The sequence below is a fragment of the Panicum hallii genome, chromosome 5, assembly GCF_002211085.1.
Source record: "Panicum hallii strain FIL2 chromosome 5, PHallii_v3.1, whole genome shotgun sequence".
Taxonomy (NCBI): Eukaryota; Viridiplantae; Streptophyta; class Magnoliopsida; order Poales; family Poaceae; genus Panicum; species Panicum hallii.
The window spans coordinates 4,592,651-4,605,859 of NC_038046.1; the positions used below are offsets into that span (position 1 = coordinate 4,592,651).

The 13,209-nt window shown below is 52.6% G+C and overlaps 2 protein-coding genes across 2 annotated transcripts; both read right to left on the reverse strand.

Annotated features, from left to right (window-relative positions):
- Nucleotides 1–1,452: 1,452 nt before the first annotated feature.
- Nucleotides 1,453–3,567, reverse strand: LOC112891511 (protein NRT1/ PTR FAMILY 5.10-like). The gene is made up of 4 exons (XM_025958393.1): nt 3,471–3,567; nt 3,172–3,389; nt 2,406–2,884; nt 1,453–2,322 (listed from the first exon to the last, which is right to left on the reverse strand). The coding sequence occupies exons 1-4, from the start codon at nt 3,565–3,567 to the stop codon at nt 1,554–1,556; spliced, it is 1,563 nt and encodes a 520-aa protein (XP_025814178.1). The 3' UTR covers nt 1,453–1,553.
- Nucleotides 3,568–4,119: 552 nt separating this feature from the next.
- On the reverse strand, nt 4,120–11,490 carry LOC112891518. The gene is made up of 8 exons (XM_025958401.1): nt 11,163–11,490; nt 10,834–11,051; nt 10,224–10,708; nt 9,352–10,137; nt 6,124–6,251; nt 5,804–6,021; nt 5,277–5,716; nt 4,120–5,180 (listed from the first exon to the last, which is right to left on the reverse strand). Exons 1-8 carry the CDS (start codon nt 11,284–11,286, stop codon nt 4,379–4,381), a joined length of 3,201 nt encoding a protein of 1,066 aa, XP_025814186.1. The 5' UTR covers nt 11,287–11,490; the 3' UTR covers nt 4,120–4,378.
- Between the last annotated feature and the right edge of the window lie 1,719 nt (nt 11,491–13,209).

The window sequence follows — 13,209 nt, forward strand, 5'->3', positions numbered from 1 at the left end:
AATCCGGTGATTTCATCGGGACATTACCCGATAGACCATTGGGTTATTTCGTTTGAAGTGCGTTGAGGTCATATCGCCTGTATAGCAATAATCCGCGCACTGGAGCCGGAATAATTCAAACGGTTCTACCACAGGCTGGAAATCTTGTTGCGGACCTTTTGCCCTTCTCCCACCTGTTCAACACTACCAACCCCAAGTTCACATTCCTGTCGTAAATCGGTTAAAGTAATTGACACGTTGCGATTGGTGTCTGTGCTGTGCATGATGGCTCCTGTACTGAGCACCTACAACAAAAGTTAAATTCAGCCCCCTAAGTAGCCATTGTGCATCTGAATGCGTTTTGTTTCTTTGCCTTCCCCATCATACCGCAGTAGTTACTGAGTGCCAGTTCAAATTGCTGAATTTGACAGTTGAGCTCTTTGAAATTTACACCAGACAGAGACATGTAAATTTCATATTCATACCATATAAAAATAGGTTAACCTGACTGTATTCATAATTGTGATGTTGAGTTGCACCAGTATCACAAGTTGATATTTTGGCATTTGCTTTTTTCATTCCAATTCTGTTACTTTATCCATCCTAAAAAGTTACAGAAATAAATTTTGCTATCTACATATGAAAATACAGAAATAAAGCTACGGATTGGATGAAATAAAGCTACAGGTGCTGAACCTCTATTTGGAGTAGCAGTTTGTCCAGATATTAGCAAGAGATATTTTTATCTTCCCACCCATTGATATATGAGAATAAATGAAGTAGTTGTGTAGCCTTTCCTTTTTTTCTTCGGTATCTAATGAACTCCTCTTTTTTTCTTTTTTCCTCTTTTTTGATCTTTTTTGCTAAGCACAACTGCTGTAAGGCATCCTATTCCTTGACGGGTTGATTAATTGGTTGAGGAAGGTAGGAGAGAAGGTTGTAGTTTATGCGGATCTAACCTCCGAAGAACACTTCAACCAGGTAAATCCCTGCTTCATCCTCCTTCTCTTCGTCTTCCCTTCAAGATCGATCTTCCAAACATGTGCATCTTTTATTTGCTTTTGTTCTTCGTGGAGGGATTTGCTAGGGAGGGGGCGTCTGACAGCACGTGAACTGATCTACTTGACATGCAAGAAGAAGCTACCGTAATTTTGTAACGGGTTATGGGCCTTATAAAATTTAGATTTTTTTTCATTTTTTGTCCATGGGCCTTTTTTTGGCTGTACTACCATACTCGGATCAGGTCTTTTTTACTGGATGTCGAGTAAGGCAAATTCAGGTGTGACGTTAAAGGGAAATACCTTAATACGGTGAATGTGTTTAGAATAAAATTTCGAGTTTTTTTCTGATGTTTGACACCCAGATTTAGTCTGACATCCAGATTGCCAGATCTGCCGTTGATTGAGGATCCAACGATCATAGATTCAGGTGTCAGACCTACCAAAAATGCCCGAGCAGGCAGTAGACAGCCCCTTTAGCAAATCTTTGTTTATTTACCTTCCCTTTCTTAGCACATTGTATACAGTTTTGCCGCAAGCAAATCGTTGCGACTTTCGAAGTTTCAAGGATCATCGCTAAACTTCGTTTCTGTAGACATATCTGCTTGCGAAATGTAAGAACGCGGCCACCTCGAGAGCGGCGAGCCCCGCCAGGAGCCAGTAGAAGTAGTCGAGGCGCGCCCGGTTCAGGTTATCGGAGAACCAGCTCTCGCCCTTGCTCCTCGTCACCCAATCGACCGCTGACACGAGCATGCTGCTAGCGTAGCTCCCCATGCCAAATATGCTCAGGCACATCGCGAGCCCGACGCTGCGGAGCGTGTCGGGCACCTGGTCGTAGAAGAACTCCTCGAGCCCGATCTGGGCCAGCACGGCCGCGACGCCGAGCAGCACGTACTGCGGCACCACCCACCACAGGCTCATCGGCAGCGCCACATCCGGCCGGTCCACCAGGCCCGCGTCCCTGGCCACGCGGAGCCGCCTGCCTTCCACCAGCGCCGCGACGGCCATGGCGACGCCGGACACGGCCATGCCCGCGCCGATGCGCTGGAGCGTCGTGACGCCGGCGTGGTGCCCCGTGGCGCGCCTGGCGAGGGGCACCAGCACGCGGTCGTACACCGGGAGCGTGGTGACGAAGGTGGCGCTCATGAGGCACTGCAGCGCCGCGGGCGGCACGACGAGGCCCGTGGTCGCGCCGCCGAGGCGCCTGTCCAGCGTGCTGCCCTGCTTGGTGAACAATGTGTAGACTTGCGAGAAGATGGCGGCGATGATTAAGCTCGTCAGCCATATCGGGAGCAGCTTCACAATGAGTTCTTTGCCCTCCTCGTGTTCTTGAGCTAGAAGAAGCCTGCACAGTCAAGAACCTCCATGATCGATAATGGGGACCTTCACATTCCTTCAAGAGAACACAATCGTACACGCGGTGCTCACCGTTCGGCATCAGTGGCGTCACGGCGACGGAACACCCTGGCTCCCCACGACCGCACGGATTCAGTGAACGATCTGACGCCGACGGGTTTCTCGGCACGATACGCCCGCGTGCCAAGCAAGAAGACTGCGAGATACAACGCCATCGTGGCCCAGCAGGCGCCGAACCCGGCGGTCCAGCCGACGTTGTCCTCGACGTAGCTCAGCCCCGCCGTCGCGATGGCGTAGCCCCACGATACGGAGAAATGGAACCAGTTGAAGTAGGAGCTTCGGGACGCGGACGCGCCCGGGTCGCCGCCGTCGCCCGGAGCGAACTGGTCCGCGCCGAGGGCCTCCACGCACGGCCTGTGGAAGGCTTGCGCCAGAGCCAGCAGGTACAGCGCGACGTAGAAGAAGGCGAGCATGGTAGAAGACGGGGAGCCCCCCGCGGCGTGAGGTTGAGGCCCTTGCAGCATGGATGAAATCGTCAGCAAGCCCAAGCTCTGTAATCGTTGCCGTTTGGCAACAGGGTGTCAGACATGGGGGCGCAGAATTGCCGCATAGCAACGGGCAATTTAGGATCTAAAATTTCCATCTTTTTCAGGAAAAATATAACATCATTGAAAGTTCCGATTGCAGTTTTCAATAGAACAGGTTTGAGGAACTGGAAAATTCGTGCCGGATTGCAGCGAAGAGTTCGTTTCCTATACTGAACGTAACGAAAAAAAGGACATGAAGATTGATGATACCAAAGCCTAAAGGGGAATCGAACTATACTAGCAATACTAACCAGTAGATAGAGCCCGCCGGCGGCCAGGACCGCCCGGTAGCGCCCGAGCCGCGAGTCCGCGGCGAGCGCGCCGGCGAGCGGCAGCACCTGCACGGCCCCGGCCCACGCGTTGACGCCTGCGGCCGCGGACGCCGTGGACATGCCGAGCGGCCCGGTCAGGTACATGATCAGGTTGCCCTGCACGCCGTAGAACCCGATTCGCTCCAGGAACCCGACCGCTGCAACGGCGACGCCGAGGTCGAGGATTAGCCTCTCACCATATGATGAAACCGAGCCATGAATGATCTCTTCAGGATTACCGAGGACGAAGCGCGCGGCGCGCCAGCCGCCGCGGCCGTCGGCGGGTTTGGAGCCGAGGGACGGCCAGGGTCCGGGGAGGAGCTCGCCGGACTGCATTTCCGCACCTGAGCTGGGATCAGGGCCTCCGGGCGTTGCTTGTCTTAGTTCTTAATTTCTTATTAAAATAAGTATAATATATGCAGCGGTTCAGCTAACCCGTGAGAAATGGACAGGAGGGGCGTCGTAGTTTTCTAATGATACGTCTCCCTAGTGCTATGGCGTGGCCGATCGTGATGTTCATTCCCAACGTGAGATTCCTTTCGGGGAAAAAAATGCCATGTTGTAAAAGTTGGATGGAGTCTATGAGTTCAATGTGTAGTGTGCATGAATAATGATGCCTACACATATCTGCCGTATTCAAAGCATTTTAATTAAATTTCTACATGTTGTATTTAGCATAGATTCTCTGATAATAGCTTAGTGATAGTTACAAAATAAAATTATTAGCAAAGTATTTCAAATATGAATCTTACAGTGCTAATTTTGCAATACATGAGTATATGGTATTGGACTAATATTGGTCAAAGTGAATTTAGGCATAGTCCTACTGAATTGCAATATACTGATCATTGTAACCAAAAGAGTATTTATCCTAAAAGGCTCTGCTGATAGGAAAATATAGACAATTAATTTATACACCAACAAGTTCAACTACAGCTTGTAAACTGAAGTACTAGTATCTTTCTCTGGTTGCTCTATTCTTGTTCTTAGCTCAAAACCCTCGAATCCGAAAGAGAGTCGTCAGTTCCCCCAAGAAGGAAAAGGAAACTGCCGCGCAACAACAAACCTGAGAACTCAATAGTGAACTGACGGAATCTCCCTACAAAGTACAAACAACTACAAGCACGCCCGGCTCAAACTCTGGATGTTACACGAAATCGCCATGGCCGGCATTGTCATTGCCACCCTTCCTCTTGTAAACATACACTCGCGAGAAGAGCACAAAGGCGACGAGCTCCACGGCGCAGAGCCCGGTGAGCAGCCAGTAGAAGTAGTCGAGGTGAGCGCGGTTCAGGTTGTTCGAGAACCAGCTCGTCCCGCTCTTCGCCGTGGCCTTGTCAATGACGGAGATGAGGAGGCTGCTGAGGAGGTGCCCGACCCCGAAGATGCTCAGGAACAGGGCCAGCCCGAGGCTGCGCGCCGCGTCGGGGACCTGGTCGTAGAAGAACTCCTGCAGCCCGATCATGGCGAACACGTCGGCCACGCCGATGAGGACGTACTGCGGGACCATCCACCAGAGGCTCATCGGGAGCTGCGCCTTTGGGGTGTTCACCAGGCCGGCGTCCCTCGCGACGCCGAGCCGTTTCATCTCCACGAGCGCGGACAGGGCCACGGCGACGAGCGAGAGGGCCAGGCCGGCGCCGATCCTCTGCAGCATGGTGATACCCGTCGGCCTCCCCGTGCAGCGCCGCGCGAGGGGCACGAAGAGCCGGTCGTACACCGGGATGAAGACGACGATGCTGACACTGATGAATGTCTGCAGCGCCGCAGGCGGCACCTTGAACTTCGCGCCGATCCGGCGGTCCAGCGTCGCGGCTTGCTTCGTGAAGAACGTCGACGTCTGGGAGAAGATGATGGCGTAGATTATGCACGACGCCCATATCGGGAGCAGCCGGAGCACGCTCTTGACCTCTTCGACGGCGGCGGCGTTGCCGTCTTCTTTGCTGATACTATTGCAGAAAACCACAAACTGTCATGTCACAAGAGATGCACAGCAGCAAGATTCAGTGGAAACAGAGCTATCATCAATCTGTGCTAGTACATACATGACGCAACGATTTGGCGTCCAGCTCTCGATCAACGCCAAGAACGCCTTCCAGACGCGGGAGAAGGGGCTGGCCTCGGTGGTGGTGTAGTACCGGTACGACCGGCTCCCGAGCAGGAACACGGCGAGCGAGGCGGCGATGACGATGCAGGGGATGCCGAAGCCGAGGCCCCAACCGACGTTGTCCTGCACGTAGCTGGAGACCATGGTCGTGACGGCGGTGCCGGCGCACATGCCAAAGTACCACCAGTTGAAGAAGGAGCTCCGCGCCACACTCTCCCTGGGGTCCTTCTCGTCGAACTGGTCCGCCGCGAACGCCTGCGCGCACGGTTTGTGCGCGCCCTCCCCGAGGGCCACCAGGTACAGCGCGACGTAGAAGATGGCCACGTGGCCGGCGCGGAAGACCGGGAACGCCGACGACACAGACAGCGCGCCCATGCTCTGCGACGAATAGAGAGACCACAGTAAGAAAAGCAAAGCTTCTCCCCCACGCGCGAATTGTAGGAGGCGTGGGCGAGACGAACTGACCACGACGAAGATGAGGGAGGCGAGGACGATGGCCCGGTACCGGCCGATCCATGCGTCGGCGACGCACGCGAGCGGCAGCGGCAGCATCTGGGAGACGCCCTTCCACGCGTCGATGGACGCGGCGGCGCGCGCCATGGGCTGCCCCAGCGGCCCCGTCAGGTACGTGATCAGGTTCGCGGCCACGCCCTTGTACGCGAACCGCTCCGCGATCTCCATCGCTGCATCATCCAAGGAAGATCAGAAGAGAAATAACTCCGTTGTCACGACGACGCATCTCAGACGCGTGCACCGTAAAGACGAGGAGGAGATCGGGAACGTACCCATGACGAAGACCGACGATTTCCATCCACCCGTGGCGGCGCGGGAGGCCGGCTGGCCCCGGTAGTCGACGGCGCCGGCGACGGTTTCCGCCATGGCCGGTTGGATCAGCACGAGGGAGAGGAGCTCACTCCGATCACGCATGCTTGCCGCCGCAGGTTAGGGCTGCTTTTATGTAGGCGCGGCGGAATCGCAACAGCTAGAGAATCAAAGACGGCTGATCGCGCTTGGCTTTCCCGAATCGTTCCCCTCTAAACGCCTCGGCGTGTTAAGTCGCCGGGTGAACGTTGCGGCATGCGCCGTCCGCTGGCACGCTCGTGCCCGCGCGGCCGCGAGGGCCGTGCGGCACTGCCGCCACGGCGCCGCGCGCCCGAACGGCACGCGTACGGAGAGCCCCGCGCGCGTGTCCACAGGCCCGAGCATGGGGAGGCACGGGCCCTGATCGTTTCGTTGCGGCCGCTGGAGCGAGGCCGCCCGATCACGGACGGCTGGCTGTGATCCGCCTAGCATTTATGGGGAGACACCACGCGTTCTCGCCTCGATCTGCTAAACGGGTTGCTTCGGAGGACTCTGCTGAGAAAAGCAACGGACGGGGGAGGTGTTGGCAAGCAGGGCACGGAATCGGCCGTGATGGAATTCTGGAAATGTAGGTCTTCAACACGCATCGTCTGATACGAACGTTTGGCGAACTGTAACGGAAAATCAAAAAATGAACTTCATACGATGCCTACTGGCTACTGATGCCTGATAAGCTTCTATCATAACGTCTACAAAGTGCACATTCAGACAATACACACAACTAGTACTAGACCAATATTAGCAATTCAGAACTTTTTTCCCCTGAACTTTCTTCGCTGCAGCCTGCAACTTGTTTCAGGCGTGGCAGGTTAACCTTCCTGAACGAATGCTGGATGCAAGAAGTGGAGTGAGGAATCTAGGTTCCTTAAAAAACCAACTGTATATTTCAAGTTTTCAACAGGCTAGATCAATATGAACCGACCAATGTCACTGGAATCTAGTCAGCTACGCATATTGAAGTGCCCTTCCAACGCCCCTAGAGGGCTAGAGGACACGCGGCTCTAGGTCTCATTGACATTCCAGGGCAAACTGCCCTAAAAAAAGAGAGACATTCTAAAGCAAAAGAAGTTTTAGATCTTTACATGATGCCTATCTCCCAACTCCCAAGCAACATGTCATCAACTGACTTTTGTGATCATTTTCATACCATGGCAATGGCAAGACAAAAATACAGATATGCAAAACTGCTATACAAACAATCGTTACTGGGCCATAGCCCAAACTCGGCGTAGATCACAATAGATGGGCTCGTTCCCAGCTATGGGCTCTACATCCTTTTAAAGTGGAAAAAGTTCTTTCAACCCCCGCCCCCTCAACTATCAACGCAATCGCGAACGGCTTAGGACCAGTTGGTCACCAGAAGGTCTCGGTAGCACCTTCAGAAATGGATTTTTGGTGAAATTTTCAGGAATTTTCCTGAACTGCTGCAGCCTCAACATGTTGGGAACCGGTGTCCGAGACCATCTCTTCAAGACAGGCATATGAGTGGTGAGTGTAGGGTAGGATTTAGCTTATGCATAGGTGTGTGAGTGTGGTGTTGGTTGTGTTGTGTGTGGAAGGTGCGTCTATGTGTAAGTTCAGATACTACAACTTGTACTCTCATAAGCGAGGCTATATAAAAAAACTATTAACATAATCTGATTTACCCCCCTAAAATAAAAAATTGGATATTCAACACCCCCGATTATTGAAACCATCCAATTTACCCTTCGGTGGTTTGAAAGGCGTTTTTGTTGACGTGACGCCATATCACCGGTCCTTCGTAGGGTCTCGTTAGCCACGAGGGGTTAAATTAGACCGCGTTGAAAGTTTGAGGGGTCAACTGAACTTTATCAAAAATTATTATAAAATATTTGTTTCTTAGAAAATATATGTAATTAAAAATCCTAAAATCTGGTTTAGTCTCCAAAAATTCATTTTAGCTCACAAATATATGAAACTAGTTTCATTTTTTTTAAATCATGCTCTATTTACAGTGTCCAGTTAAAAATTAAGATCCTATTATTGAGATTCTATAGTCATACTTTTTTTGCTAAAAATTGGTTCTATTATTTATTATAATTGGTCTCAACTTATTTATTATTATCTTATGTATCATTTGAGGCTCAATTTCAGACGAGCTAAACGAGCTGAGTTGAAGTTGACTTCTGTTAAAAATACCTAATTTTAATTTGGAAATAAAAATAATTTTAATCAAAATATTTTTGAAAGATCTAATAACTCCTAACTAGAAACCAGAAGATAGAGCATGGTTTTAGAAAGAAGTATAAAACTTCTTTTTCATATTTTTTCTATGAAACCAGATTTAGAAATTTTAATTGCATATATTTTCTAAGAAAAAATATTTTTGTAACTATTTTCTGATAAAGTCTAGTTGACCACCTTAAACTATCAACAAGGTCCAATTTACCCCCTTTGGATCATGTTGCGCTACGTAGGATTGCTGATATGGCGTCACGTCGGCAAAACCACCTTTCGAAACCATCAAGGGGAGTAAATTGGACGATTTCAATAGTTGGAGGTGTTGAATATCTATTTTTTCGGTTGAGGGGTGTAAATTAGATTGCGTTGATCGTTGAGAGTGGGTTGGAGGGATTTTTTCCTTTTAAAGTAGCCCTCCTACAGGCAAACCACACAGATACAATTGTGCCTCGAATATGATACTGAATTAAAGCCTATTTTGGCTGAGCTCCCAAAGCAGCTTCTAGGCTAAATCCAAGAGAAGCTCTGCTAAACAATTTTTTTTAAAATAATTCTATGCTGATTCTATGGAGTGATTCTCTGAAATAAACTAAGAAGCTGAAAAAGTAGTTTCTCCCATATTCACTTTTCATGCTGAATCTAGTTTTTATAAAGTTAATCTTAGAGAATCACCTTTTTAACCAGTGAATCACTTCTCTCAGCGAATCAGCTCCCATAGAAAATTACAATCAGAATTAATTGGAGCTCTACTAAACATGTCCTTAAGTCTGCTTAAGCTTCTGAACCTTTTTGATGAAATTAAGCTGCTGAGCTCGGTAAAAGGATTGATCAAAAATGTCAACCATAACCAAGGTTTAGCTTTAGCCTACCAAATATTATTCATTCTCTAAGCCTCGATCCTATACTAGTACATCACAATTCACAGCAGTAAGCATGTTCTGCACATCTACATGACATCACCATTGTCGTGAGACGCCCTCTTCTTGTACACATAGACGCGGGAAACGACGACGAACGCGGCCAGCTCCACGGCGCAGAGCCCGGCGAGCAGCCAGTAGAAGTAGTCGAGGTGCGCGCGGTTGAGGTTGTTGGAGAACCAGCTCGCGCCGCTCTTCTTGGTGGCGCCGTCGATGGCGGAGATGAGGAAGCTGCTCAGGAAGTGGCCCACGCCGAAGATGCTGAGGAAGAAGGCCAGCCCCAGGCTGCGCAGCGCGTCGGGGACCTGGTCGTAGAAGAACTCCTGGAGCCCGATCATGGCGAACACGTCCGACAGCCCGAACAGCACGTACTGCGGCAGCATCCACCACAGCGTCATCGGCAGTGCCGCCTTGGGCTGGTCCACGAGGCCGGCGTCCCTCGCCACGCCGAGCCGCCTCATCTCCACCAGCGCCGCCACGACCATGGCGACCATGGCCAGGACGAGGCCCGTGCCGATCCGCTGCAGCATGGTGATGCCGGAAGACAGGCGCGTGAACCGCCGAGCCGCGGGCACGAACGCGCGGTCGTAGATCGGGATGAACGCCATGATGGTGAGGCTGATGAACGTCTGCAGCGCCGCCGGCGGCACGCGGAGCGTCGAGCCGATCCGGCGGTCCAGCGTCGCGGCCTGCTTCGTGAAGAACGTCGAAGACTGCGAGAAGATCACGGCGTAGATGATGCACGTCGCCCAGATGGGGAACAGGCGCAGCACGCCCTTCACTTCCTCCCGGTGCGCGTCGTCGTCGGTCGCGAGACTGCTGCCAGAGATCGAACACTCTTAGCCCCCGCTTAACATCCGAATTCGTCAAGAAACAGAACAGCAACGAGCAGATTGGCACATTACCTGTCGCATTGGCTGGATTTGGTTCCCCTGATCAGCGCCACGAACGCTCTGGCGAGGCGAGCAAAGGGGCTCGACTCGGTGGACGTGTAGTAGCGGTAGCTCCTGGTCCCGAGCAAGAAGGCGAGGAGCGCGAAGACCATGACGAGGCAGGGGATGCCGAAGCCGAGGCCCCAGCCGACGTTGTCCTGGATGTAGCTGGACACCATGGTGGTGACGGCGGTGCCGGAGCACATGCCGAAGTACCACCAGTTGAAGAAGGAGCTCCTCGACACGGACTCCTTGGGGTCGTGCTGGTCGAACTGGTCGGCGCCGAACGCCTGCGCGCAGGGCTTGTGCCCGGCCTCGGCGAGCGCCACCAGGTACAGGGAGACGTAGAAGACGGCCACCTGCACGGGGGACGGGGAGCACGCGAGCGATTTGGAGTGGTAGCTGCAGCCGTCGTGGTTGAACACCGGGAGCGTCGAGACGGTCAGCATGCCCATGCTCTGTAGAGCCACAGATGGATCAGGAATCACACACCTTGTTGGAAAAGTGAGCGCACGGTCTCGCCCAAATTGGTCGTGAGAGGCGTCAAAAGTGAGCGAAAGGGAGGAGAGTGAGCGGAACTGACCACGACGAAGAGGAGGGAGGCGAGCACGATGGTGCGGTACCTCCCGAGCCAGGCGTCGGCCACGCATGCCATCAGCAGGGGCAGCATGGTCGCCACGCCGCTCCACGCGTTGATCGCCGCCGCGGCTCCCGCCGTCGACTCCCCGAGCGGCCCCGTCAGGTAGCTGATCAGGTTCGCCGAGACGCCGTGGTACGCGAACCTCTCCGCTATCTCCACCCCTTCATCGATCGATCCAAAGTCACCTCTCGATTAGTCAACGACGCATCGATATGAGCCGCGAGGGATCTGTTTTGCATTCCGGCGACGAGGGAGGAGTGAGGAGACCGTACCGAGCACGAACATCGCGGCGGACCACCGGCCGGTGCCGGACCGGGACGCCGGGCGCCCGCGGTAGTCGACCGCGCCGGCGACGGCGCCGTCAGAGCAGGGCAGGAGGAGGGTGCTGGCGTCCATTTGCCGCCCGCTCGCGCTGCAGCTGCGTGTGTGTGGTGGACTGGAGTGGAACGGAGCGGTAGTCCGCGGCGATCATCATCATATACTGGTGCCGCCGAGGAAGAGGATCGGGGCGGCTCGCATGGCGCCAGACGACTTCCGGACACGACACAGATGGCGGCTTGCTTCTTTCTTCCGGCAACTTGTTGCCGCTACAGGCCATTTTACTTTCAACCGCCACTCCAGTGACCGCAGCTACGGACGGGTCCTTGCCATGACGCCTGTGGTGTCTCGTGGCGTCGGGTGCGTGCACTGCACCGGAGCATGACGAGGTGGATGACGAGCGGCCAGGCAACAGACCAGACCAGCAGCCCGATCGGAGCGGCCTAGCCTACGGTCCATGTGCCTGTGCGTGCAGAGCCGGAGGATCACACGCCACGCACTCGAAGAAGTGTTCTTTCTGGATTAATCTAAGGAAGAAATGTTTTTTAAGCTGCGTTCGTTTTCTGGCTCTAAAGTTTAGAGGTGTCACATCAAAGAGAATCTTATCATTTAGAAATATTAAATAAAGTTTAATTACAAAACTAATTGCAGAATCCCAGGACTAATTCGCGAGACGAATCTAATGAGGTATATTAGTCCATAATTAGCGGATGATTACTGTAGCATCACTATGGCAAATTATAGATTAATTAGGCTCATTAAATTTGTCTCGCGAATTAGCATCCATCTGTGCAAAAAGTTTTATAAATATATTTTATTTAATACTTTTAAATAGTAAGATTCTTTTTGATATGACGGGTGGGGAGTAAACGAACGCACCCTTTGTCTGAGATATTGAGATATTGGAGGGACGAAGGGACAGGTCGCAGGCGTGTAGCGAGAGGCGATCGACCTGAGCTGGAGTTTGTTGCGAGCCCGCTTGGCCGGTTGCGGCGGGCGGAATCGCGGCGGGGGCTCCCGGTCTGATCCTTGATTTATTGTGAACGATCGGTGACAGCGATACGAGATTGTTGGCAGGGCAGGCGGAGTATATATTAGCGATACCGATGGACCTGAAAGGGATGTGGATGTCTGTCCAGGCATCCTTGGACGCTTGAATTCACAAGGACTGAACAATGGCTCCTTGTACTGGGCTTTCACTCTCGGACTGGCAGCGCAGGTCGCTCGGGTGTTCACCGATGGTGAAATTGATGGCACCGTAGGTAGGCTGTCGTCTGTTTGTAGAGGTTCGCAGAAGGATGTGACTGTTCATGAAGAGCTACTGCTGTTTACTGTTCGTAATCTACTGTTTCAGATTCTAGAGCCCAGACTTTAACTGCACAGTGACTCACTTCGATTGAAACGGAATGGATGGATTGGATGAGCCACAGAATGCTCCGGCGAACTCCTGTACGCGCGCAGGAGATCCTGTGCGTGTGCCAGCAGCGGGGCAGCGCACGAAAGCACGCGCGCGGCGGCAGCGCCCGCGTGGTTGGCGAGCGCCTCACCTGCCGCAAATGGAAAGGACGCACGCCACCTCGGCTCTCGGACAGGTTCTTTGCTTGCCTGGCATTCTGGCAAAGCTGGCTAGCTTCTCACAGAGTCACAGGGACTCAGGGAGGGCGAACACGTATGCGTAGTACGGGCAGCACGCAACCCTTCTTCAGTTCTTCGCTACCCTTTACCGTGCTCCTTTTGCAGTTCTAAGTTCTACATGCAACAAAAATACGGTGCATTTTAGCCATTTGTGTCATCCAATTGCTGCCGTAACTATAATCAAGTAGGCTAGCCGTATATGTAGTTCTCTACATTCTACACAGTACACACACGCACGCACGCACACACTCACAAACACACACGCGCGCACGCGCGCGCGTGCACACACTGTGACACTGATGGAGCATGAGAAACTTGCTCCATACAGAGACAGGTTGGTCAAAAATATGAAGCCTTGACCATTGA

What these genes read in the sequence shown, in the direction of transcription:
- LOC112891511 (XM_025958393.1), bottom strand. Translation starts at nt 3,567, where the DNA reads ATGCAGTCCGGCGAGCTCCTCCCCGGACCCTGGCCGTCCCTCGGCTCC. An exon ending in CGCCGCGCGCTTCGTCCTCG is followed by an intron (nt 3,390 to 3,470) that starts GTAATCCTGAAG and finishes TCGCCGTTGCAG; the next exon opens with CGGTCGGGTTCCTGGAGCGA. An exon ending in GACGCCACTGATGCCGAACG is followed by an intron (nt 2,323 to 2,405) that starts GTGAGCACCGCG and finishes TTGACTGTGCAG; the next exon opens with GCTTCTTCTAGCTCAAGAAC.
- LOC112891518 (XM_025958401.1), bottom strand. Translation starts at nt 11,286, where the DNA reads ATGGACGCCAGCACCCTCCTCCTGCCCTGCTCTGACGGCGCCGTCGCC. An exon ending in CACGACAATGGTGATGTCAT is followed by an intron (nt 6,252 to 9,351) that starts GTAGATGTGCAG and finishes GCGTGATCGGAG; the next exon opens with TGAGCTCCTCTCCCTCGTGC. An exon ending in ATCGTCGGTCTTCGTCATGG is followed by an intron (nt 6,022 to 6,123) that starts GTACGTTCCCGA and finishes TGGATGATGCAG; the next exon opens with CGATGGAGATCGCGGAGCGG.